At 38.8% G+C, this 24,434-nt stretch overlaps 1 protein-coding gene across 1 annotated transcript in view; it reads right to left on the minus strand.

Moving 5' to 3' along the window:
• The window catches only part of LOC148542666 (receptor-type tyrosine-protein phosphatase eta-like), a 111,361-nt gene that overhangs the window by 33,981 nt on the left and 52,946 nt on the right, over positions 1-24,434 (minus strand). Inside the window, exons 5-7 of the mRNA XM_088467455.1 lie at positions 19,965-20,219; positions 17,565-17,819; positions 4,034-4,288 (exon numbers count right to left, since the gene is read on the minus strand). Coding sequence (XP_088323581.1) covers positions 4,034-4,288; positions 17,565-17,819; positions 19,965-20,219 — 765 coding nt within the window. The remainder of the gene's footprint in view (positions 1-4,033; positions 4,289-17,564; positions 17,820-19,964; positions 20,220-24,434) is intronic.

Raw genomic sequence — 24,434 nt, forward strand, 5'->3', positions numbered from 1 at the left:
TGCTCAATTTTCACATCAATACTTCAAAAAGCCTGAGAAGAGTCTTTCCAGGGATAGGATCTAACATGTAAGTCCACACTTGCAGAACTTGTGGGTGGACAAACAAAAACCCACAAATTCTGACAAACTCCAAGCATTGATTCGGCATTAGGAATGGATGGCCATCAGTCAGTGACCAGAAGTTGATTGACAGCATGCCAGGTCGAATTGCAGAGGTCTTTAAAAAAAGGGTCAACACTGCAAATATTGACTCTTTGCATAAACGTAAGGATCATTCCAATTTTCCGTGATGCTTTCACCGGCATGAGTCATCGTGGCAATAGGCGCACTTTACGGCAGCCTGAATTTGTGGAATTTTGTTCGCAGCCCCATAGGGATGCATGCAAAGTAATGCGAATTTGGGCTCAGAGCGGGCCAAGAAGGGTGCAAGATGCCGGTCCGTTGCGGGTATTTTAACGCCATTGCAATGGCAACTCACATATTTCGCGGCTAATTGAATTGACCCCTTTATATAATTGTCAACAAAAGCCTTTGACAATTATAAAATGCTTGTAATTTTACTTCAGTATACCATAGTAACATCTGACAGAAAGGTCTAAGAACACTGAAGAAGCAAAGTTTGTGAAAACCAATACTTTTGTCATTCTCAAAACTTTTGGCCATGGCCGTGGACTTAACCTGTAAGTCCACACTTGCAGAACTTTTACTGGTTGTCAGAGCAAAACAAAAAGTGGAACTGGAAGAAAGAAATAAACCTGACCACATATTCTATATGTCATTAGAAGAAACACTGTAAAAAAGCCCCTCATGCAGGTGAACTATAAGAAGGAAACTTTTATTTTATTATAAGATCAATGCTTCAGTATTACTAAACTTTTGAAAAATTAGAAGAAACCACTTTGACTCCAAGGTGATCATTTCTTATGCGCAATTTAAGTAAATTTCTGTGAAACAATTAAATATTTCTAAAACATTATTTTTATCTTTAGCTTCTTTTAAACCCTTCCATTATACTGTTTTACTGGTGACAGAATAGGAATTAACATTCATTTAGCTCTTCCAATAAACACTTACTTATATAATCAGCTAGTGGAGAAATATCCACTTTTACTACTCATCTACAAGAGAATATTTGTAGACTTTAAAATAGTATTTAAAATAAATACTTAGGCCTGTATTCAATTAGCCGCAAAAAGTCGAGTACTTTTCACATGCTGGACTTTTCGCCGTCATTGCTAGTTTTCCATGCGAAAAAGTATCCCGTGCATCCCCACTTATCGGCGAAAATGGAACCCAGTGATTTTGGACCTGGTGAAAAGTCCTGTCAGAAATTGTGAAAACATCCTGGAACCCCTGCATAGATGCACTAACATAGGGGATCACTCAAGGGGAGTTCTAGAACCCCTAATAAAGCTAATCTGGATATTTTAGTTTTTAAAAAAGCTTGCTATTAGCGTCTTTGCATAAGTGGTGAAGAATGGCATTAAGCAATATTTTTTCAACAAAATAACTAGTCCCAGCAAATTTGGGGTACATGAGAATGGGTGCTAGCATATATAAAAGTTGCTAAAGTGAAGTTTTAAAAAACCTAAAAAATCCACCTGCTGCAAGCACCTGCAATCTTAAAAACACCTGGCACATACTCGTGGACCCCCCTGGAGTCTATTTCCCTAGTTTTTATGTTTGTCCCCCAAATTTGGTCTTTTTCTCCCCCAAATTGAAAGTACTTTTTTGGTTTGTTCTTAAGCATTTTTTTTATTTTATTTAGACAGTTTAGCTTTGGGGAACTGTCCCAAGGGGGGTTCAGCAAGTTTGCACCCCTAAACCCCAATTCTGCACTTTTGTCCGCCTGCTTTCATAGCTGAATCTTTTTCACCTATTCCAATGCATTGACTTTCTGCACCGTCGAAAAGTCTTTGGAATCAAATACGGGCATAAGTTTTCGCCTGGCAAAATGATGTCATCACTGACATTTTTTCGACGAAAATGGCTTTTCACACCTAATTGAAAATGCCCCTTGTGGGAGATTTCATTTTCATCACTATGATGTTTAGCTGCAGACATTATGGTAGCGTACCTTATAAAACCCATTAGGACAGCCCCAGTCTGATATTATCTTCATAGCAATTCAAGCCAATTACTTGAAAGTAACAAATAGTGCTGAAACAGAACTATGGTCTCGATTTTCTCTGAGTCATAAAATAGCTACTAATGATAGGCGACTATTGCTTTATGTAGGATTTCTGTGTTAGACTTACATCAGAGACATAGGGGCAGATTCAATTACACTGGAGATGCTGTCAGCAGTTTGCATTGCACATGAATTAGTAAAATGAGGGCATGATTTAGTAAGGACTGTAATTGCAAAGCTGCACGCAGGCAGATTTGCAATTGCGATCCTTGCAGATATGATAATGCACAGGAGGCATAATGCTTCTTGTGCATTACTTAACCAAGCTGCATTGCCAAACGCAGCATCAGTTAATTTGTGTACCTTCGGCTGGCTGTGGTGTCCCATGGGTTACCGTAGCCGGTCATGACAGTTTAGAAGAGGAAGCCAGGATATCTCTGTCACCCAACATATATCCTAGCTTCTGTCATCCCCCACATTCGTGGTGACATGTCTCCATTTTGGGAATGGCATCACCACCTCCTCCCCACCCACAATCAACAGAAGACTGTCAATCACTGACAGTCTGCGAGCGAGATAGCAGGACCCATTCTACACACTTGCAGAATGGGTGCTCTGCTTGCGCAGATTCATAAACATCAGAATCTGCATTCAGAAAAGAAATAGATCAAAAGCTACTTGACCTACAAGGTAAAGAGGGTGTAAACTATAAGTTTGTCTGCCTATACTGTTACATGATCTGTGTCCTATCATCAAGCACTGTCAGTGTGTCTGTCTCTAAGTTCTGCTCTTGTGTATTTTCGGTCCATCTATGTCTGTGTGTTAATCTTGTCTGGGTATCCTACAGTCATTTTAGTATCTTCTGAACAAAAGTCCTTTTATGATATAGAGTGGCAGTCCACCTCCAAGCATGGTCATATGTAATATTGCTTGATTATAAGTATATTAATTTAGAGTAATGGTTCTAAGGGCTTAAACACTATAGCAAACATGAAACAATAGCATTTTACATACCATCCAATCAACGGCAATGACCACATGTTGGATGCAAAACAAATTCCTCTCTTTTTGGTAAATGTATCTTGTCACATACTTACTGCAAACTTACTTTATACTGTATATAAAACACTCATTGTGTGGCACATGCAACTAACTTCACCTCAGGTAAAATATAGGTAATTGTATGTTATATCTGTTTTACCTTTTAATTAACATCTATTTATATCGGTCTCATTAGACAGGATTGTAAAAATAAGCAACACTTTGGAACTCAAGTATACTGTGCTTGTTACTTTATGTATAAAACAAATTACCTAAAAAGTATCAGTTTTAGGCGGTTTGCAGCAGTTTTTCATTGCGTTGTTCCAAAATCAATCACAGAAGAAACCCATGTGGAAATCCTATGTTTGCCCCTAAGGACTATACTATCCCCCATATTTTTTACTGGTGTTCCCAGCCGTTAACAAGTTTTGTACATTTGGTCCCAACACTGTGGGAACTCCATTGTGTCTTCCCAACTTTCACGTTAATACTTCAAAGAGGCTGAGAAGAGTCTTTCCAGAGCTAAGATCTAACCTGTAAGTCCAAACTTGCAAACTTTTACTGGTTTTCAAAACAAAATAAAAAGTGGAACTGGAAGAGAGAAATAAAACTAGCCACATATTCTATATGTCATTAGAAGATGCAATATAAAAAAGATCCTCATGCAGGTGAACAATAACAATGAAACTTATTTTTTACCACTTCAATTGAAAACATATAATGAGATACAGGAGAACTAGCCACTTTTACTCTTCCTCCCTGAGAGAATATTTGCAGATTTTAACAATAACACTGAGTGGGAGATTTCACATTCATAACTGTGCCACTATGATGTTCTTACTACTTCCAAAAAACACTTACTTGTATACTTAGCTACTGAAGAACTATCCCCTTGTATTCCTTCTCCTACAAGAACATATACCATTAATGTGTAATAATTCCCAGGAATCAAATTCTCAACTATAGCAGAGGTTGTGGTCACATTTGCACTGAATGTTGAATTTTCCAAGATTTTTATGTTATAGGAACTTGCATTTCCATCAGGGTGTTGCCAGCTTAGAGATACAGAAGTTGTGGTGATGTTCTCTGCTATAAGGTTCTTCACTTTATCAGGTACTATTAGGAAAAAAAGAAGCAATATATTAAAAGGTGATTTATTTTGTAAAATCATTTAGTATGAGACTCAATGTTCCACTGCAATGTTTGGCTGCAGACATCATGATAGAATACGGTCAGCCAACATTGATAATTGTCCAACATAACTCTATGGAGTTATAGGGAAAATGATTGATGTTACTGGTCACAAAGTAATGGTGCATACACACGGTCAGATTTTTCCTTCAGATATGAACGATAATGATTTAAAAATCGTTCATTCGTTCATATCTGAAGGAAAATCTGACATATCTGACATGCCTGAACGATGGACGATGAACGATGTGCGTTCCCGTTTGTCAGATAACGATATCTGACATCTGATGTGTTTGCAGTCAGACTTGGACGATTCCATTCATTTTAATGCAGTCAAAAATCGTTCAATCGTTCAAATCATTCAAATTGTTCAATCGTTCATCTGACAAATCTGACAAATCTGACCGTGTGTATGCTCCATTACTTTGACTATTCTGGCAGATATTTTGTGGTAGAACTGTGCACAGACCACTGTGTTTGGTTTGTCAAAACCTCCCTCAAATGTTATAATTCTGTTCATCTTGTCTGGGTATCCTACAGTCCTTTTAGTGTCTTCTGTACAAAAGTCCTTTTATGACACATACTGTAGTAGCAGAACACCTCCAAGCATGGTCATATGTAATATTGCTTGAATTTAAATATGTAAATTTAGAGTAATGATTCTAAGGGCTCAAACACATTAGAAAACATGAAACAATAGCATTTTACTAGCTATCCAATCAATGGCAATGACCACATGTTGGATCAAAAACAAATTCCTTTCTTTTTGGTAAATTTATCTTGTCACATACTTACTAAAAAAGGGAATGTATATAAAACCCACATTGTGCATTCTGCATTCTGTTACAGCTCACCATACCTGCATACTGGACTATTCCTGCCTGTCACTATCTGGACATTCTCCCATTTACCCCACTACAGTTATCAAGTGCACTTTAGTGTTATACTTGGACTTTTTCATTTGCCATTCCCATGTTTACTAAGTCACTTATGAAAAATTCCACCTTTTTATTTAAATCTGCTTCTGTGTCTGCTCCTATCACCACCCTGAGTCCACAACAAAATCAGAACCTCACAATGTCTTATTAATAATCATCGCTACTATAAGGGTTCCACGCAGACACATGCAGAACATGCATAAATGCAAGGATCCATACATAACAAAATAGATAGATTAAAAGGTGTGCTTGGTGCAGTGGCAGATTAGGTAGGGTGCAAAGAGCAACCATTCCAGGATACAGTAATATATAAAATATATACAAACCATAAACAAACCAAAAATGAACAAACAAATATAATTTTGAAAAAATCAATTCCTTATCAATCTACTGAAAGAAAACAGGTGAAATTTAATTTTTCATTAAGACCATTCAGAGCCAGCGATTGTAACTCGTAGATCCACCTCTTTCTAGCTGCAGGTGCCATCTATTCTGATCACCCCCTTATGTTCTATTGGCATTACTTTAAAGTCCAGGGTATTATTAGCTGGTTGAACCTCTGCTATATGATACTGAAATTGGTTATATTTCTACACAAACAGACAACTTCCAGACCATGTGATCACCTATGTAAATAGTGAATACTGACTGAAGTCACCATTTGCCCATGGAGAATCAATTCTTCAGAGTTTCCCTGTTGCAGAGAAATCACCAAATAGGTAAGAAAGACTCTTAAGCTGACTGGCCTGTACCAAGGACACATATGAATTACACAGATTATGTGGCTGGCTGACTTCAAGTCTCCATTTCACTTGATTTAATCAGCCACAGAACCTGTGTAATGTATTTGTATCCTATTTTAAAGGGATGATCCTGTAACCATAAGCAGTACCTGTAGAAGACACATGGTTGGGAAGGGGGACTCATTGTATAGTATGAGTGAAGTAGCTGAGAGGAAGCTGTGGCACATGTCCAACATGGGCCTTTGCATTCTCCATGATTCACTATTCACAGCTCCTGCAGCAACACAAGGAAATAAGGGGTGGCTGACACCTGCTCTGACTGCATCACACACTTAATAGAGATACAGTCAGGAGAAATTACATAATGTATAATAGATATTTAATATTTAAGATATATACACACACACATATATATATATATATATATATATATATATCTCAAATACAAAAATAAATATGGATGCAGATAATGTAGTACAGTATGTTAAAAGCAAAATTGTTTACTTGGGATAAATCGCATACATCACAAAAGTTTAAAAATGGTTTATCCGGAGAAAAAAGCCTGTTAGTAGAAAGCATTCCTAGATGAAATTAGAAGCTGGTTCCTTCTTTGAAAATTGAGCTTTTACTAACAGGTTTGTTTGCCCTGATATGCCAGTTTTGAAGTGGCATTAGCATAAAGTCACAGATGCAACTGCAGCAAGGATGCAAAGGAGGTAGTAACTGAAACTGACTCAGAATTAATCCGTAAGAGGAGTGAGCATCCCTGCCCCTCCACAGTCCCCACTCCCTCAACAGAACCACCTCCATTAGGGATGCTATTTCCTAGGCTGGTTTATCATCCCAATCCACCTCTGACTATCAGTGGATATCATATGTGATTTGACACTATAACCAAATAAATAAACAGTATAATAACAGTGGAAATTTTTGTAGTTTGGACATACTCATATATTATTCAGATGTGGTTTACTGCACTACTTTGCCTAAAAGATTATGTGTTATGTTTTTTATGGTGTTAACTTCTTGCTGCTACTGGACTAAAAATGAGGATGATGTAGTTAGGTTATCTGTGGGGGCACCAACTCTTGGCTAGATGTATGAGTGTAGTAAATGTATTATTATGCAAAATATTAATTGTTAATACAAACAATAAGTGTGGCATAGAAGAAAATGGTGTAGAGTACAAATAATAATTCAATGCAACTTTTATTAGTTTTCATTATGCTCTCATTGTCAAATTTCAGTTATTATTTGTTATATAATTTCAACAGTATTTGACAATTAATAATTCACATACAAATACATTTATTGCACTCATACACAAATACGCTACCTACATTATCCTCTTATATATGTTTTTAGAGTTTTGAAGATAATCTTGATGGCATCTACCAACCACAGTACAATTTTTTGAGGCTGGGGTATATTCACTAAAGTGTGGGTTTTTAGAAGTGGAGATGTTGCACGAAGCAACCAATCAGCTTCTACTTAACATTTATCTAGCACCTTCTAGAAGATACATGATAGAATCTGATTGTTTGCTATGGGCAACATCTCCACTTTTATGAACGCATACTTTGGTAAATATACCCCTAAGACTATTTATTTTGATTTATATTTTCTTAACTTTTTGGCTACACCATACGCAACAGTGTGAAGTAGATTAAGACTACACTTGAACGAATACTGCTTTTAATACACTATTAGGAACTGTTGGGCTAAAAGTGCCCCATGTTTAACATTAAAGTTTGTATTTGGAGAATGGACACCTTATACATGAAGGTAGCACTGTAAGGCCTCTATATTTGTGTTATTTTAATACAGCTTTAAGTCTAATTTTAAAACTATACTGAGTGTGTATTTGTTGTGCCTCATACACAGGTGTATTTGTTGTGCCTCATACACAGGTGTATTTGTTGTGCCTCATACACAGGTGTATTTGTTGTGTCTCATACACAGGTGTATTTGTTGTGCCTCATACACAGGTGTATTTGTTGTGCCTCATACACAGGTGTATTTGTTTTGCCTCATACACAGGTGTATTTGTTGTGCCTCATACACAGGTGTATTTGTTGTGTCTCATACACAGGTGTATTTGTTGTGTCTCATACACAGGTGTATTTGTTGTGTCTCATACACAGGTGTATTTGTTGTGTCTCATACACAGGTGTATTTGTTGTGTCTCATACACAGGTGTATTTGTTGTGCCTCATACACAGGTGTATTTGTTGTGTCTCATACACAGGTGTATTTGTTGTGTCTCATACACAGGTGTATTTGTTGTGTCTCATACACAGGTGTATTTGTTGTGCCTCATACACAGGTGTATTTGTTGTGTCTCATACACAGGTGTATGTGTTGTGTCTCATACACAGGTGTATTTGTTGTGTCTCATACACAGGTGTATTTGTTGTGCCTCATACACAGGTGTATTTGTTGTGCCTCATACACAGGTGTATTTCTTGTGCCTCATACACAGGTGTATTTGTTGTGTCTCATACACAGGTGTATTTGTTGTGTCTCATACACAGGTGTATTTGTTGTGTCTCATACACAGGTGTATTTGTTGTGTCTCATACACAGGTGTATTTGTTGTGCCTCATACACAGGTGTATTTGTTGTGTCTCATACACAGGTGTATTTGTTGTGCCTCATACACAGGTGTATTTGTTGTGTCTCATACACAGGTGTATTTGTTGTGTCTCATACACAGGTGTATTTGTTGTGTCTCATACACAGGTGTATTTGTTGTGTCTCATACACAGGTGTATTTGTTGTGTCTCATACACAGGTGTATTTGTTGTGTCTCATACACAGGTGTATATGTTGTGTCTCATACACAGGTGTATTTGTTGTGCCTCATACACAGGTGTATTTGTTGTGCCTCATACACAGGTGTATTTGTTGTGTCTCATACACAGGTGTATTTGTTGTGTCTCATACACAGGTGTATTTGTTGTGTCTCATACACAGGTGTATTTGTTGTGCCTCATACACAGGTGTATTTGTTGTGCCTCATACACAGGTGTATTTGTTGTGCCTCATACACAGGTGTATTTGTTGTGCCTCATACACAGGTGTATTTGTTGTGCCTCATACACAGGTGTATTTGTTGTGCCTCATACACAGGTGTATTTGTTGTGCCTCATACACAGGTGTATTTGTTGTGCCTCATACACAGGTGTATTTGTTGTGTCTCATACACAGGTGTATTTGTTGTGTCTCATACACAGGTGTATTTGTTGTGCCTCATACACAGGTGTATTTGTTGTGCCTCATACACAGGTGTATTTGTTGTGTCTCATACACAGGTGTATTTGTTGTGTCTCATACACAGGTGTATTTGTTGTGTCTCATACACAGGTGTATTTGTTGTGTCTCATACACAGGTGTATTTGTTGTGTCTCATACACAGGTGTATTTGTTGTGTCTCATACACAGGTGTATTTGTTGTGTTTCATACACAGGTGTATATGTTGTGCCTCATACACAGGTGTATTTGTTGTGCCTCATACACAGGTGTATTTGTTGTGCCTCATACACAGGTGTATTTGTTGTGTCTCATACACAGGTGTATTTGTTGTGTCTCATACACAGGTGTATTTGTTGTGCCTCATACACAGGTGTATTTGTTGTGTCTCATACACAGGTGTATTTGTTGTGTCTCATACACAGGTGTATTTGTTGTGTCTCATACACAGGTGTATTTGTTGTGTCTCATACACAGGTGTATTTGTTGTGTCTCATACACAGGTGTATATGTTGTGTCTCATACACAGGTGTATTTGTTGTGCCTCATACACAGGTGTATTTGTTGTGCTTCATACACAGGTGTCTTTGTTGTGTCTCATACACAGGTGTATTTGTTGTGTCTCATACACAGGTGTATTTGTTGTGTCTCATACACAGGTGTATTTGTTGTGTCTCATACACAGGTGTATTTGTTGTGCCTCATACACAGGTGTATTTGTTGTGCCTCATACACAGGTGTATTTGTTGTGCCTCATACACAGGTGTATTTGTTGTGCCTCATACACAGGTGTATTTGTTGTGCCTCATACACAGGTGTATTTGTTGTGCCTCATACACAGGTGTATTTGTTGTGCCTCATACACAGGTGTATTTGTTGTGCCTCATACACAGGTGTATTTGTTGTGCCTCATACACAGGTGTATTTGTTGTGTCTCATACACAGGTGTATTTGTTGTGTCTCATACACAGGTGTATTTGTTGTGCCTCATACACAGGTGTATTTGTTGTGCCTCATACACAGGTGTATTTGTTGTGCCTCATACACAGGTGTATTTGTTGTGTCTCATACACAGGTGTATTTGTTGTGCCTCATACACAGGTGTATTTGTTGTGTCTCATACACAGGTGTATTTGTTGTGTCTCATACACAGGTGTATTTGTTGTGTCTCATACACAGGTGTATTTGTTGTGCCTCATACACAGGTGTATTTGTTGTGTCTCATACACAGGTGTATTTGTTGTGTCTCATACACAGGTGTATTTGTTGTGTCTCATACACAGGTGTATTTGTTGTGTCTCTTACACAGGTGTATTTGTTGTGTCTCATACACAGGTGTATTTGTTGTGTCTCATACACAGGTGTATATGTTGTGCCTCATACACAGGTGTATTTCTTGTGCCTCATACACAGGTGTATTTGTTGTGTCTCATACACAGGTGTATTTGTTGTGTCTCATACACAGGTGTATTTGTTGTGTCTCATACACAGGTGTATTTGTTGTGTCTCATACACAGGTGTATTTGTTGTGCCTCATACACAGGTGTATTTGTTGTGTCTCATACACAGGTGTATTTGTTGTGTCTCATACACAGGTGTATTTGTTGTGTCTCATACACAGGTGTATTTGTTGTGTCTCATACACAGGTGTATTTGTTGTGTCTCATACACAGGTGTATATGTTGTGTCTCATACACAGGTGTATTTGTTGTGCCTCATACACAGGTGTATTTGTTGTGCCTCATACACAGGTGTATTTGTTGTGTCTCATACACAGGTGTATTTGTTGTGTCTCATACACAGGTGTATTTGTTGTGTCTCATACACAGGTGTATTTGTTGTGCCTCATACACAGGTGTATTTGTTGTGCCTCATACACAGGTGTATTTGTTGTGCCTCATACACAGGTGTATTTGTTGTGCCTCATACACAGGTGTATTTGTTGTGCCTCATGCACAGGTGTATTTGTTGTGCCTCATACACAGGTGTATTTGTTGTGCCTCATACACAGGTGTATTTGTTGTGCCTCATACACAGGTGTATTTGTTGTGTCTCATACACAGGTGTATTTGTTGTGTCTCATACACAGGTGTATTTGTTGTGCCTCATACACAGGTGTATTTGTTGTGCCTCATACACAGGTGTATTTGTTGTGTCTCATACACAGGTGTATTTGTTGTGTCTCATACACAGGTGTATTTGTTGTGTCTCATACACAGGTGTATTTGTTGTGTCTCATACACAGGTGTATTTGTTGTGTCTCATACACAGGTGTATTTGTTGTGTCTCATACACAGGTGTATTTGTTGTGCCTCATACACATAGGCATATACATACTTTAATAAACATTGTAACTCTACTTTTGAGCTGGTCACACCTCTTTGGTGACTGACTATGACCCTGTAACACACTGCCATTATTATTTCCTGGTGAGCCCTTCCAACACTGTGTATTTATAAAATGTTTTAAAACCATCCAACTTAGCAAGTTGAGTAACTGCTGCTGTCTGCATTACCGAACACAGCAGCTGTAATTGTAAACATCTAATTGGGTCCCTTAGTTTTCAATTGAAAAAGCAGTGCCCTTAGGTTTCTATAGGGCCTGATAAATTATAAAATGTATCAAGTGTCAAAATGTTACGCTTTCAGGAGCTTGGCCCTTATAGCTAATGCCGTTTTTGCAACCTAGAATGTGCGTTTTTCTAAACCATATCACGAGGGGGGACTCTGGATTCCCAAATTTCTTAAACAATATATGCTGACTTATTTCATTCAGTGCTACTGTACCTACAAGTACTGCACTCAAACTCCAAAACAAGAACCTGAGTAGACATCAAGACTAATGCAACTAATCTGCTATCTCCAACAACTCTGCAGTGGCTTACTCCAATGAAGATTTTATTTTAAGTAACAGGACATTTGATAAAATCTAAACAACACATATTTAACTCATGAGAGAGACATCAACTTATCAATTTGAAAAAACAATTATACATCTAGCTACGGGAGAACTATCCCCTTTTACTATTCCTCCAATAAGAGCTGTGGAGCAATGTTTTTTTGTAAGTGCATGTATCAGAGTCGCACTGCACATGTGTACTAATTTTGTGCATACAGAGTTGTAGTACAGATTTGGACATATGGGGCCAAATGTAATAGGGTGAGAGTTTAGAAAATGTGAGAGTTTAGCAGTAAACTCTCACATTGGTTGAGTTTTATCTTCAAAATGGGAAAACATCTGAATGAGATTTTAAATCGTGAGAGTTTTTTAAGTCTAAAAAAACATGCAATTTCGCACTGTTACTTTGTTTTTGGACTCTATTACATTGGCAAAGTTTAAAAAGTGTCAGAAACTCTCACTTTTCTAAACTCTCACCCTATTACATTTGGCCCATGGTATCAGAAATGTAAGGGCTGTAAATTGATTGTGACTGGGAGGTAACAAGGGAGTGGCTAAAAAGATGCTTAGAGATGTGGCGTCTTATGGGTGTGGGCCCTGATTCAGCTTCAGATGGAATAGCTAAGCTGCTCGCAAGCAGCTTAGCTATTCCATTTGTGCATATATGGTAATGATATGATATGGTAATGTAGCAGGAGGCATCACACCTCTTGCTGCATTATGTATCCAAGCTGCGTTGTCCAACGCAGCATCGGATACTCTGCAGACCATCGGCCACCTAAGGAGACACATGGGGTCACACATCCACCCATCTTGGCTGCGAGGAAGAGGCCAGAAAATCTGTCAGCCGACGGAGATCCTGGCCTCTTCCCTCCCACCCAATGGCAGCAACACACCTCTGTTTCAGGTAACAGAAGCTGTCGCCACCCCCACATGGCATCACTGACTTCTAATTCAGATGTTGTTGTGGCATTGCAATTTTCCAAAGTTGTCAAACAAAAAAAAGGGGAGAATCCGCACAGAACCAAAAATGTGAATAACTATATATTGAATGATTTGTTCTTACGTCCGAATAGACCAACCATCCTATATCTATCAAATATTGTAATTCATGGTGTTGGTGGTACTCCCAAAGCCTATAGATTAACATACATTAACACTTAGAGAAAAGAAAGGCTATTTGCTGGGGCACACTTGGACAAATAATAAATAAACACCTAATACACTTCAATAAATATCATACTGTCTTCAAGGATTATGTTAAATTGATATATATATATATATATGTATATATATATATATATATATATATATATATATATATATATAGCACGTTAATTATAGCGCTTCTGTAACATGTGCTGTCCCAAACATCCTCTAGGTTATGTTAACCAGTGACTCCTGGTATTTCTAGGTGGTTACCCATCCAAGTACTATAGAGCCTATTGCTCTATCGCTTCCAAAATAAGACAAAATTAATATACCACTGCTATACCATGTGCTGTTCCAAACATCCTCCAGTGTGGGTAAACCTATGACACCTGGTATTCCTAGAGGTCTCCATCCAAGTACCATCCAGGCCTAATGCTGTATTGCTTCCAAGATCAGATGAGATTGGGCAGATCCAGTAAAGTGTGGCTGTAGGCTGCAATTTGAATGGCGGAGGCAACACATTCCCTTGTACATGGTTTTCGCAGATTAGTATAAATGTAGGACCATCACATTTGAAAAGTCCAATTGTTTGGAAAGATAAATTCACAAAAGTTATGCATAAGCATACTTTATCCGTGGGACATTGTCACGACCAGAGTTTCTCGGCATGGTGGTCAACGGGTATTACCTGTGAGGTCACTATGGCGGGGGGACGTCTGGCGGTGGCGTTGGTGTTTGGTGAGGGGTGTTGGCTGTGCGTGGCTCTGTGCGGGCATGTTATCACTTTGGGCTGGTGAGGCCTGGTGGTGCTTCCATTCCGCTCCGGCATGGGCGCCGCCATCTTGCCTCCATTCATGTGACCTAATTGCCCAATCCTGGTTTGTCACATGCTCTCTCTGGCCAGTCATGGCACAGCACTTGGTATTTAGGGAGGTTTAGGGCCTAACTTCATTGCCAGTGCAATGTGTTTCTCAGCATAGCTGAGAGAGAGTTCCCTGTGCTCACCATCTGTTCCTGTGAAACGCTACCTGCCTTGCTGCTTGTCTTCTCCAACCCTGCTGGACTACCCTGCATCCTCCATTACCTTCCCCTTGCCTGAGTACCTGAGTCTGCTGCTCACCCTGCACCTTTCCTCCACTGACACTCTGCTGGATGATTCTTCCTCAGCCTGCATTCTTCATTTCAACCACTACACCTGATTTCCCCTGCCTGTCATTAACTGGACATTTCTCTATTAACCAGTCATTACCTGGACAGTTCCCATTGCCTGCCACTACCTGGACATTTTCTATTAACCAGTCACTACCTGGACATTTCCCATTTGTCGGTCACTAACTGGACTTTCTCACATTACTTCACCACAGCTCCCAAGTGCACTTTGTGCTATACCTGGACTTTAGTTTTTGTCATATTCATGTCTACCAAACCACTCATTAAAAGTTCTACATTTTCATTTAAACCTGATTCAGTGTCTGCTCCTGTAACCACTCCGGGCCCACAACAAAACCAGAACCTCACAGACATAAACATAAAACTTTTTAATTATTCTATTTTACATACACCTAAAGTGGTAACAATTTAGTAATTTCCAAATGTAATCCTTGTGATACATAATGTCAAATCATCACAAGGTGCAATATTATTAAGTAACAGTATATCAACCAAATTCACCTACTGATATCTTTGGTCAGAAAATACTTTGGCTATTATATAACCAGTATCCTGAGAACATGTCATAACCTGTTCCCTTTTGGAGTAATTATGCTGAAACTGTTTGGTCTCTGCTCCTGTATGCCCATAAATCAAGGGATCGCAGAAAATCAAACCCAATGACAGAAAAACACAGTGATATAATATAAGAAAATAGTTGAAGCAATATTTAGCAGTAATCCTTAATTAATTGATAACACAATGTATAAATGATGATCAGTACAGCCTGTATTATGCTCATATGAGATGACAGTTTGAGCAAAACTGATGGCTTACTTTGTTCAGTACTAAAAAAAATTCCCATATAATTTTAATCAGCAGAAGCTGTTTGTGCTTTCAATTCACATCATTCTGCGAATAAGAAGCAATTGGAAAGAAAAAAATTGCACAAAAAGATGCTTGGCGCTACCGAGTCGCATTATGTGTAATGCAACTTGTAGCACACGGAGGATAGATGTATGTGGACACATCTGCACATTTATTAGTTATTGCACAATTAATATTATTGTCTAGGATTTAATTCATGTTATAGGACCCCATTGGTAAGTAATTAACATTTTCCACAGGCCTAAGGTCACCTTCTTTATCTGAATGGACTTTAAGGGGGTGTTCATATCTTCCCATCATTTGTGGACATTCAATCATGATTTGAGATATTGACTCCTTGCCTCAATCACCATTAATCTTAAATATTTTTAAGGTTCATTACATCATGTTCATTGTGACTCCCCTTGTCTTTCTCCTCTTATATCTTTCTGTAGGCAACTATCCTCCTCTAGGGTGGCTCATCTCTACAGATTTATATTAAAACATAAACAGCCACATAAGGATTTGCAGATATTTGGCTTGCAGGAAGGGATGGCAGAGATTATTTATTATAACAACTGAGAGAAAATCAGAATTAATCTCTCTAAGACCTCTGTTTTTGTTAGGATCATTGAGAATGCCAGAAATATCTATTATCACTGGTATCTTGATGCAAAAAGACTCAACTCCAATATCCTCAACTACTCCCAATTATGCTGGCTGTGGCCATGAAGGCACTATATTTCTTGGTTGATGACACTGTCCAAAGGGGATGTAGTCTGGTTGCCGATGCTCACAATACCGACAGCGGCATCCCGACAGACACACACATGCCCAACAGATCCCAAAAATAAGTATTAGGGTTAAAGTAAGGCACTAGGGGGTAAGGTTAGGCTGTGGGAGGGAAGGGTTAGGGTTACACTACAGGGTAGTCCTGCTAGTGTTCTGCTCCAGGATGGGTGGGTTAGGGTTAGGCTTCAGGAGGGATGGGTTAGGCTTAAGGTTTAAAGTAAGATAAAATACTTACCAAAATCTATCTGAATTTTGACCATCAGGATTCCACTGTCAGGAATCTAACTGTTGACATTGTGACCATCAAAATCCCATACACAACAAGTCCAAAAATATCTCTCTTCTTGAGGGAGGATTACTGTCTCATTTCCCGCAATTCCAATTTGCAAACATTCCCTAGTACTTAAATTTGTTCTATTCCAGACATTTCTAAACCTACACAGAGGCTTATAGAACAAATATTAATAGTACAGGATTGAAAAGAATTTGAATACATTGAGAGAAGGAGGGAGCCTACCACAAGAATATGACATATATAAAGCAGACTACACAAAAATAAAATGCTGAGCAATACAAAACATAGTTAAGGTACAAGAATATGAATAAAACATCTGCTTCCATTCAAGATTTTATGTTTTATTTAACATTAAGGGGTCAGTGGACTAAGCCTTGGAGAGAGATAAAGTGGATGGAGATAAAGTACCAATCAATCAGCTCCTTTACAGGCTGTGGGCTGATTCACTATGGATCGCTATTCTGCTTATACCCATGCACCGCAGTTGCTTATATCAGGGGTGCTAATTAAATGTTTACATTCACATTGAGATCACATCCTGATATAAAAATGCCCACGTTCCAGTACTCAAATCCGTATACTAGGGGAACATAGAGAAACTATCGGTAACATCAGACTCACATGCACACTTGCACAAGCCCTGACCTTACTCAGATATTGCTATCAGTGCTTTGGCTGCTTATAGCCACGAAGTGGTTAATCTATGCATGCCCCTGCAATGGCATTGAAACGCACTGGCACGCTTGCGTTCACCTGACCACCCCCGTCACCACCACAAATGGCACTTCCTGTCAATCACTCTACTCTGGGTCTGCATAGCCTCTGCAAATGCAGTTCCCATTGCAATTGCTAGTTTGAGCACTGCGCAGTGCACATTAATCGTCCAGTTGCCTGCATTATAGCAACGGTGTTACTTGCTGAATCAGGCCCTGTGTTTAAAATATGACAGTTAGGAGCTGTTTAGTTGGTACTTTATCTCCATCCACTTTATGTCTCTCCAAGTCATAATACAGAGATCCTCAAATCTAAAAAAAACCTAAACACCAAAGAATTGAACTAAAAATAAAATATTAATTATATTATCATCAACTTAACACTTCCCATAGACACTTACTTGTATAATTAGATACTGGAGAACTATCCCCCTTAACTCCTCCTCCAGCAAGAGCAGACACCAGGAATGTGTAATAATTCCCAGGAGTCAGATTTTGAACTGTAGGAGAGGTTGTGGTTACAGTTACATTAAATGTTGGATTTCCCAAGATTTGTATATTATAGGAACTTGTATTTCCATCAGGTGACTGCCAGCTCAGTGATACAGAAGTGGTGGTGATATTCTCTGCTATTAGGTCCTTTACTTTTTCTGGTACTATTAGGCAAAAATAGGAGCAATTATTAAAAGAGAATATGATAAATATTTTAACCTCAATAATTATTGTACAGTACATCACTTACTACTAAGGACTTGCAGTAGATTTTTTACTTAAAAACTTACAAGATTTGTTAAATTTTTTACAATGCAGAATATTTTATCACCTATCTGTTTGTGCAGTTATTGACCAGCTCATAGTAATTTAGGAAGCAGTATGTTAAAACTTTACCTCCTCTGTCCCTTGTCAGTGGTCCGAGCAGTAAAAATCTTTGTACTTGTGGTCGTAATACAGCTGTATCTGCTTGACTTATATCCCAGTTTATCAAGAAGGCAGACCAGCAAGGCCAATGCTAGGGTGTTCTGCGCCCCACTTCCCTCTCATACTTTTTAAAGGGACAACACATTCCGATGGGGTGTGGTTTCACAAGGAAGGGGTGTGGCCACACAAAAGTACCCTCAATTCAAATTACGCCACACAGTAGTGCAATCTTTTTCACATTACACTGCATGTAATGTCCCAGATTCATATTACACAACCATATTGTCCCTTATTCAATATATGACACACAGTAGTGCCCCTTAATCATGTTACATCACATAGTAGTTCCCCTTAATCACATAAGTGCCCCTTGTACACAAAATTCCACAAACTAACAGTGCCCTTTATACACATAATTCCACAGTAGTAGTGCCCCTTATACACAAGCCACAATAGTAGAGCCCCTTATTTTATGTTTGGAGACATTGCTCAAACATATCACCCATTTGGAGGGAGGTCTACTTTGTCATAACTTGAAATACCAATGTGCACATAATGAACACTTTCTCCTACTAACTTTAATCTCATGTTACTCCAGATAAATGTAAACCTACACTGAGACTTATAGCCTTTTATTTAAAAAAAAATCAACAGCACTAAATCCCAAATTCGATTCTAATGAAAAAATCCTAAACCACCTTTTTTAATGCATTATTTACAGAATATTGCAAGTCTACCAAATGGAATATAAGACACGTTCCAATTTTTCTGTTGGGGGGGGGGGGGTCTGGGGAGGTATGTACTCTCAAGTGACAGCAGTCATTCCCCCCTTCCACTATTTTGGTCTTCTCCTTGTCCCTTATCTTTCTTACAGTGTTCTTCCTTTGTTCTCTCAATTGTATGGATCACATTGTTCAAATACAGCATTCATTAGTATTGGTTTAAATTTAATTATTTGTTTTAATCCATGTCTTTGTGGTGCAAATGTAAGATTTCAAATATATTTATTAATTTTGTTACCACTTCAATGTTGTTTTTTTTATAATTTTTTTAAATAGTATTTAACAAAGTTAAAAAAATAACAGAAGACTGAAGCAATCTACACAAAAATAAAAATAAATAAATACTGAATGCTAAAAAACAAAGTTTCAAGTACATGATATTTGAAAAAAAACATTTGCCTCCAATCAAGATTTTATGTTTTATTTAACATGAACTCTGGTAAAACCTAAACATCATAGGCCGGTATCCAATTAGCCCCAAACATTATTTGGGCACTAATGGCAATCCAATTAGCCCCTAAGCAAAGCCTGAAGCCAGCACTTATTGGGGATCTTTTTAAGGACCTGATGTGTCCCAAAAAATTATCCAGAAAAGTGCCTTATTTTCGCTGGCGCAATGGCAAAAACACATAGCTCCATCAACTTATCATAAATCCTATGGTTTTCTGGCTGAAATATCCTATTTGTTCACCTAAAAAATGGGAATTATCTGTGAAAAAATGTTTGCCCCTGAAAATATATCAGGACTACTTGTATAATAGCCATAGATTTAGCTTCAAATATTTTTCTTTTTATACATTCTTTAAAAAACATTCATTAAAGTTTTTTGTTTTAAAAAAAATAACGAAGGCAGTTAGTAGCCTAACGCAATAGTCTTACAGACATAAAGCAGACTACACAAAAATAAAAAAAATGAAATGCTGAGTACTACAAAACAAAGTTTCAGGTACAAGATATTTGATTCAAACCTCTACCTATAATGACGATTTTATATATTATTTAACATGCAAACCATTGAAAACTAAACATCATATATTTATCTCTTAACAGAATAGGAATGATAATTAAGACATCAATTTTCCACTTCAAATAGACACTTACTTGTATAATCAGCTACTGGAGAACTATCCCCTTTTATTCCTACTCCAACAACAGCAGACACCTGGAATGTGTAAAAATTCCCAGGGACCAGATTCTGAACTATAGCAGAGGTTGTGGTAACAGTTAAACTGAATGTTGAATTTCCCAAGATTTTTATGATATAGGAACTTGCATTTCCATCAGGTGGCAGCCATCTCAGAGCTGCAGAAGTGGTGCTGATATTTTCTACTGTTAGGTCCTTCACTTTTTCTGGTACTATAAGAAAATAAAGAAACAATACATAAAGGTTTAAAGAGGATTATGCTCAGAAAGGTTTTCACATAGAAGAGGGGCAAAATAGTGATACACCCAGAAGTTCAAACTGTCCCGATTTTGGTAGTCCCAAATTGTCTACATATCCACGGAAAGGCTTCAGGTAAATTGGGCAGAGCTCTTCCATAAAGTGGGCATTTTGAGTCAGATTGGGAAAGTGTTTAGGCAGATCAGAGTTGGTTTTATTTTGTTATGATTTTACATGTATGACATGATCTTATGCTACTGTTGGGAGGTATGCACACCCCAACACTATATGCAATTTTTGTGGGTTATGCTATTTAATTTACACTCTATCGCCCCGTATCTGGATAATTAAAATTTTTGTTGTATGTAAATGTCTGGTAATTATAGTTGATAAACACAGCATATTTTTGAAACAGAAGAGTAAGACAGTTTAATACCAACAGATAAATAACTACTAAGGGGCCAGATCTTTTAATGGATGATACACTACTCTTTCAATTATGGGTACTTCCACTGGATGAGGGAAACAGAGCATAGGGGATTTGCAGTCCTAAATCAATTAATGTTGATTGTCACTACAAAAAATAAGAATGCAATGTAGTAAAATTACATATAGTTGAGTGAGACATCCAGGGGTAAACACAGTTAAAAAAACAATAACACTGTAATTGTAATCTAAAACTCACAGATAGAAAAAATATATATTTTCAACCTACTTGTATGTGTTGTAATGCCCCTAAACAACTTTTTGTATGTTAATAGTTAAAAAAAATTATGGCAAGATCCTTCATCATTCCCTGACTTAAAATTGAGGGCCTGATTCAGCAAGGATCGCTATTCTGCTAGAACGCACACACTGCAGTTGCTAATATTAGTGGTGAAATGCAAATGTTTGCAATTGCATTGCGATCACAGCCTAACATATGGATGTCCACTTCCCCTTACACACATCCGTATACTTGGGCAATATAGCAAAACAGTCAGTAACATCGAGTAACATCAGACCCATACGCACAGTTAAGGCAGGTCAGACCTCACTCAGGAATTGCTTACTTCAGCACACGCTATGAGCCCTCATGCTGCGTATGGTTATACAGTGGATAATTTATGCACACCCCTGCAACAGTATTGCAAAGCTCTGGCACACCAGCGTTTGCCCGACCACCCCTCCGTAACCACCCACAAATGGCACTTCCTGTCAATCAATGTGCTCTGGGTATGCGTAGCCTCTGCAAATGCATTTCCCATCCCAATTGCCAGTTTGCACACACGCACTGCAATGCATACGCATGCGTAATGCAAATTAACCGACCGATTATGTGCGTCTTTGCTATTGCGATCCTTGCTGAATCAGCCCCTGAGTGTGTTGAGGGTAAGTTTTTTTTTCTTCTTTTCTTCTGGTCTCTTTGCTCAGAACAGTGATTGAAACCTACTGTATCATCCCCAGTTTTCATGTCTATGTAGATGAGAAGACTTAGGGCCTGATTCAGAGCCGGACGCAAGTGGCTGCTCATTCGCTTCGAGCGATGTTTGCCCAACTGCGCATGCATACGGATCGTTATACGCATGCGCGAACCAGTCAGTGCGGCCGAAATTCATGTGCTCGCAAAATAGCGAATGCCTGATAATTTGAGTTACAGGAAGAGGCGTATGTGGGTGGTAACAGGGGAAGGTGCTTGAAAACGGGGAGTGGAGATCCGATCGCAGGCGTGCTTAAAGGTCAAAACGGGCGTTTTATGGGTGTGCATAATTAAAACAGCAGCGTCATTGACCAAGTCACTGGGTGTTTTTTTAGCCAGAACTGCTCACAAAATTGTGGTAGCAAAAACCAACCACAAGAATAGCGAGCAGCTCATACCCTGTTCGATGTACTCGATTAATCTAATAAATAGCGGACATGACGTAGGATGCGAGCGGCCAGGGGGCGTAGTTTCCCAAAAAACGACCGCAAGTTTTGTTCGCTCGTTCAGACCTAGAGGCGTGAACAGACTGCAAACAGTGAACGGTTCATTTGAATAGCCACCCCTATTTTCTGGACGAGCGAGCGCAAATAGCGACCGGCTCTGAATCAGGCCCTTACTCATCGTCCACCACAAATATATATATTTATATATTGTTTCTAAATCATAAATATTGCACATATAAATAAACATTGTCCTATATCCTAAACAGTCAAAGCATTGGTTAGGAAGGAGCCTGGTCAGGATACAATCAGGCTAATAGAGAAGTTAAATTTGTGCTATCTATGACATCAGAATTGTACTAATAATCTTTGGCTAAGGTTTGTAAATAGGTGTACACTCCTGAATATCACTAGTGATTAGATACTGTACATTTTGAAGGATGAGAGGTTACAAAAGGAAGCTGATTTGCAGTCATATTGGGTGTTTTCATGTATTCAGGTGATCTTGCAAAAATGTGACGTACTGTAACAAGTACCTTACACTGTTTAATTAGTGCTGCATTTATTTAGGGCTCACATATGTAGCATTTGTTTTGAGCTGTCACAGCAGTTTGACCAGTTATTGACCAGTGATTTATCTCAACAAATATATTATTTATTTAATAAAACTTGATTTTTTAAATTAGTTAAGTTGAAAACATTATTAAAAATGTATTTCAATATCTTATTGAAAAGCCTGGGGGTGTTGTGCATCCCCCCTATGTCCATAGGCCCCCATTGTAATACTATCTCCTACCCACAATGCTAATATACAGATGTGCCATAATACACTGTGGTTTCAGTCACTCCAAACAGCCCCACTTCAGGCACACACCGAATGTCTTTGTTGCTTAAAATGTGCATCTTATTCACTCAAATAAAACAACTAAAACCGACAAAAATACTATGCTAGATTGAAATCACAAGCAGACAGCAGAGTTGCATGGGATGCGGGCATATCAGCAAATGCCTTTCTGACTGCATTCACATCCTACTGTATTTTTAGTGGTTAAAATGAGAGATGTGCATGGAACCCCATATTTTGGTTCTAGTTTTGTTTCTCAAAAACTGAACTGATCATCTCTAATTAAAATTGAGATCATTGCCATATCTACTGGGGGTGATTCAGAGGTGGACACAGTTGCTTTTGGCAAAGCATCTTTAAGGCATTGCGTCTTTAAGGCAGTGCTGTGGCCAATAGACATTGTCACGCTTGCCACTGAGGGGTTGAAAGCAGAGGTCCGAGGTTGGGGGAGAAATCAGAGGTGAGGGGCCTGAAAGTATGATCTCCTCATCCATAGAGTTTGGATGTTAATGAGACCCTATCAACGGTGCGGAGTCTAACCTGCTGGGAGGCATTCACCAGTGACCCCTACCAATCAGGATATGGGTTTTATCAGGTCACGGTCCTTTGATCTGGTATCCAAACCCCGTGGGAACAGAGATACACACATATGGTGGCCCATGGAATATGCCTCCCAGGAGGCACAGCTGCACCAGGAAATGGTACTTGAGGTACCCACAGGTAAAGGTGTTTAGACTAGGGATGCGCAGGCTCGTATAGGTTCTAATTTTCCCGCCAAGTTCAAATTCTACTCAGGTGTAGTAGTTGATAGGAGAACAGTGTCAGCTGACCAAGACCATGCTACTGTACCATTGGTTGGAGATACTGTCACAGGAGAAGGACTGTCATGGCAGCACCCATGACGGGAACCATGATCCCCAAGACACAAGACCGACCATGGAAGTCCACAAGTGCATAAGGCAGAATACTCAGTGCATCACCCACTGCTGCACCAGATGTCTGACTGCACAAGAAGTCAGGGGAAGCCGGCCCAGAGGTAAGAAAAGGACGATCCTTGGCTGAACCTTGACAGGCATCCTATTGAGATCATTGCCATCTCTACTAGGGGTGATTCAGATTCAGATGCCATCTCTACTAGGGGTGATTCAGAGGTGTACACAGTTGCTTTTGGCACAGCATCCTTAAGGCATTGCATCTTTAAGGCAATGCTGAAGCCAATGGGCATCCTATTGAGATCATTGCCATCTCTACTAGGGTTGATTCAGAGGTGGACACAGTTGCTTTTGGCACAGCGTCTTTAAGGCATTGCATCTTTAAGGCAATGCTGAAGCCAATGGGCATCCTAGTGAAATCATTGCCATCTCTTCTAGGGGTGATTCAGAGGTGCACACAGTTGCTTTTGGCACAGCCGCTATGGCATCTTTAAAATAATGCTACAACAAAT

This window comes from Taudactylus pleione, unplaced genomic scaffold (assembly GCF_031769625.1).
Source record: "Taudactylus pleione unplaced genomic scaffold, aTauple2 ptg000010l, whole genome shotgun sequence".
Lineage (NCBI taxonomy): Eukaryota > Metazoa > Chordata > Amphibia > Anura > Myobatrachidae > Taudactylus > Taudactylus pleione.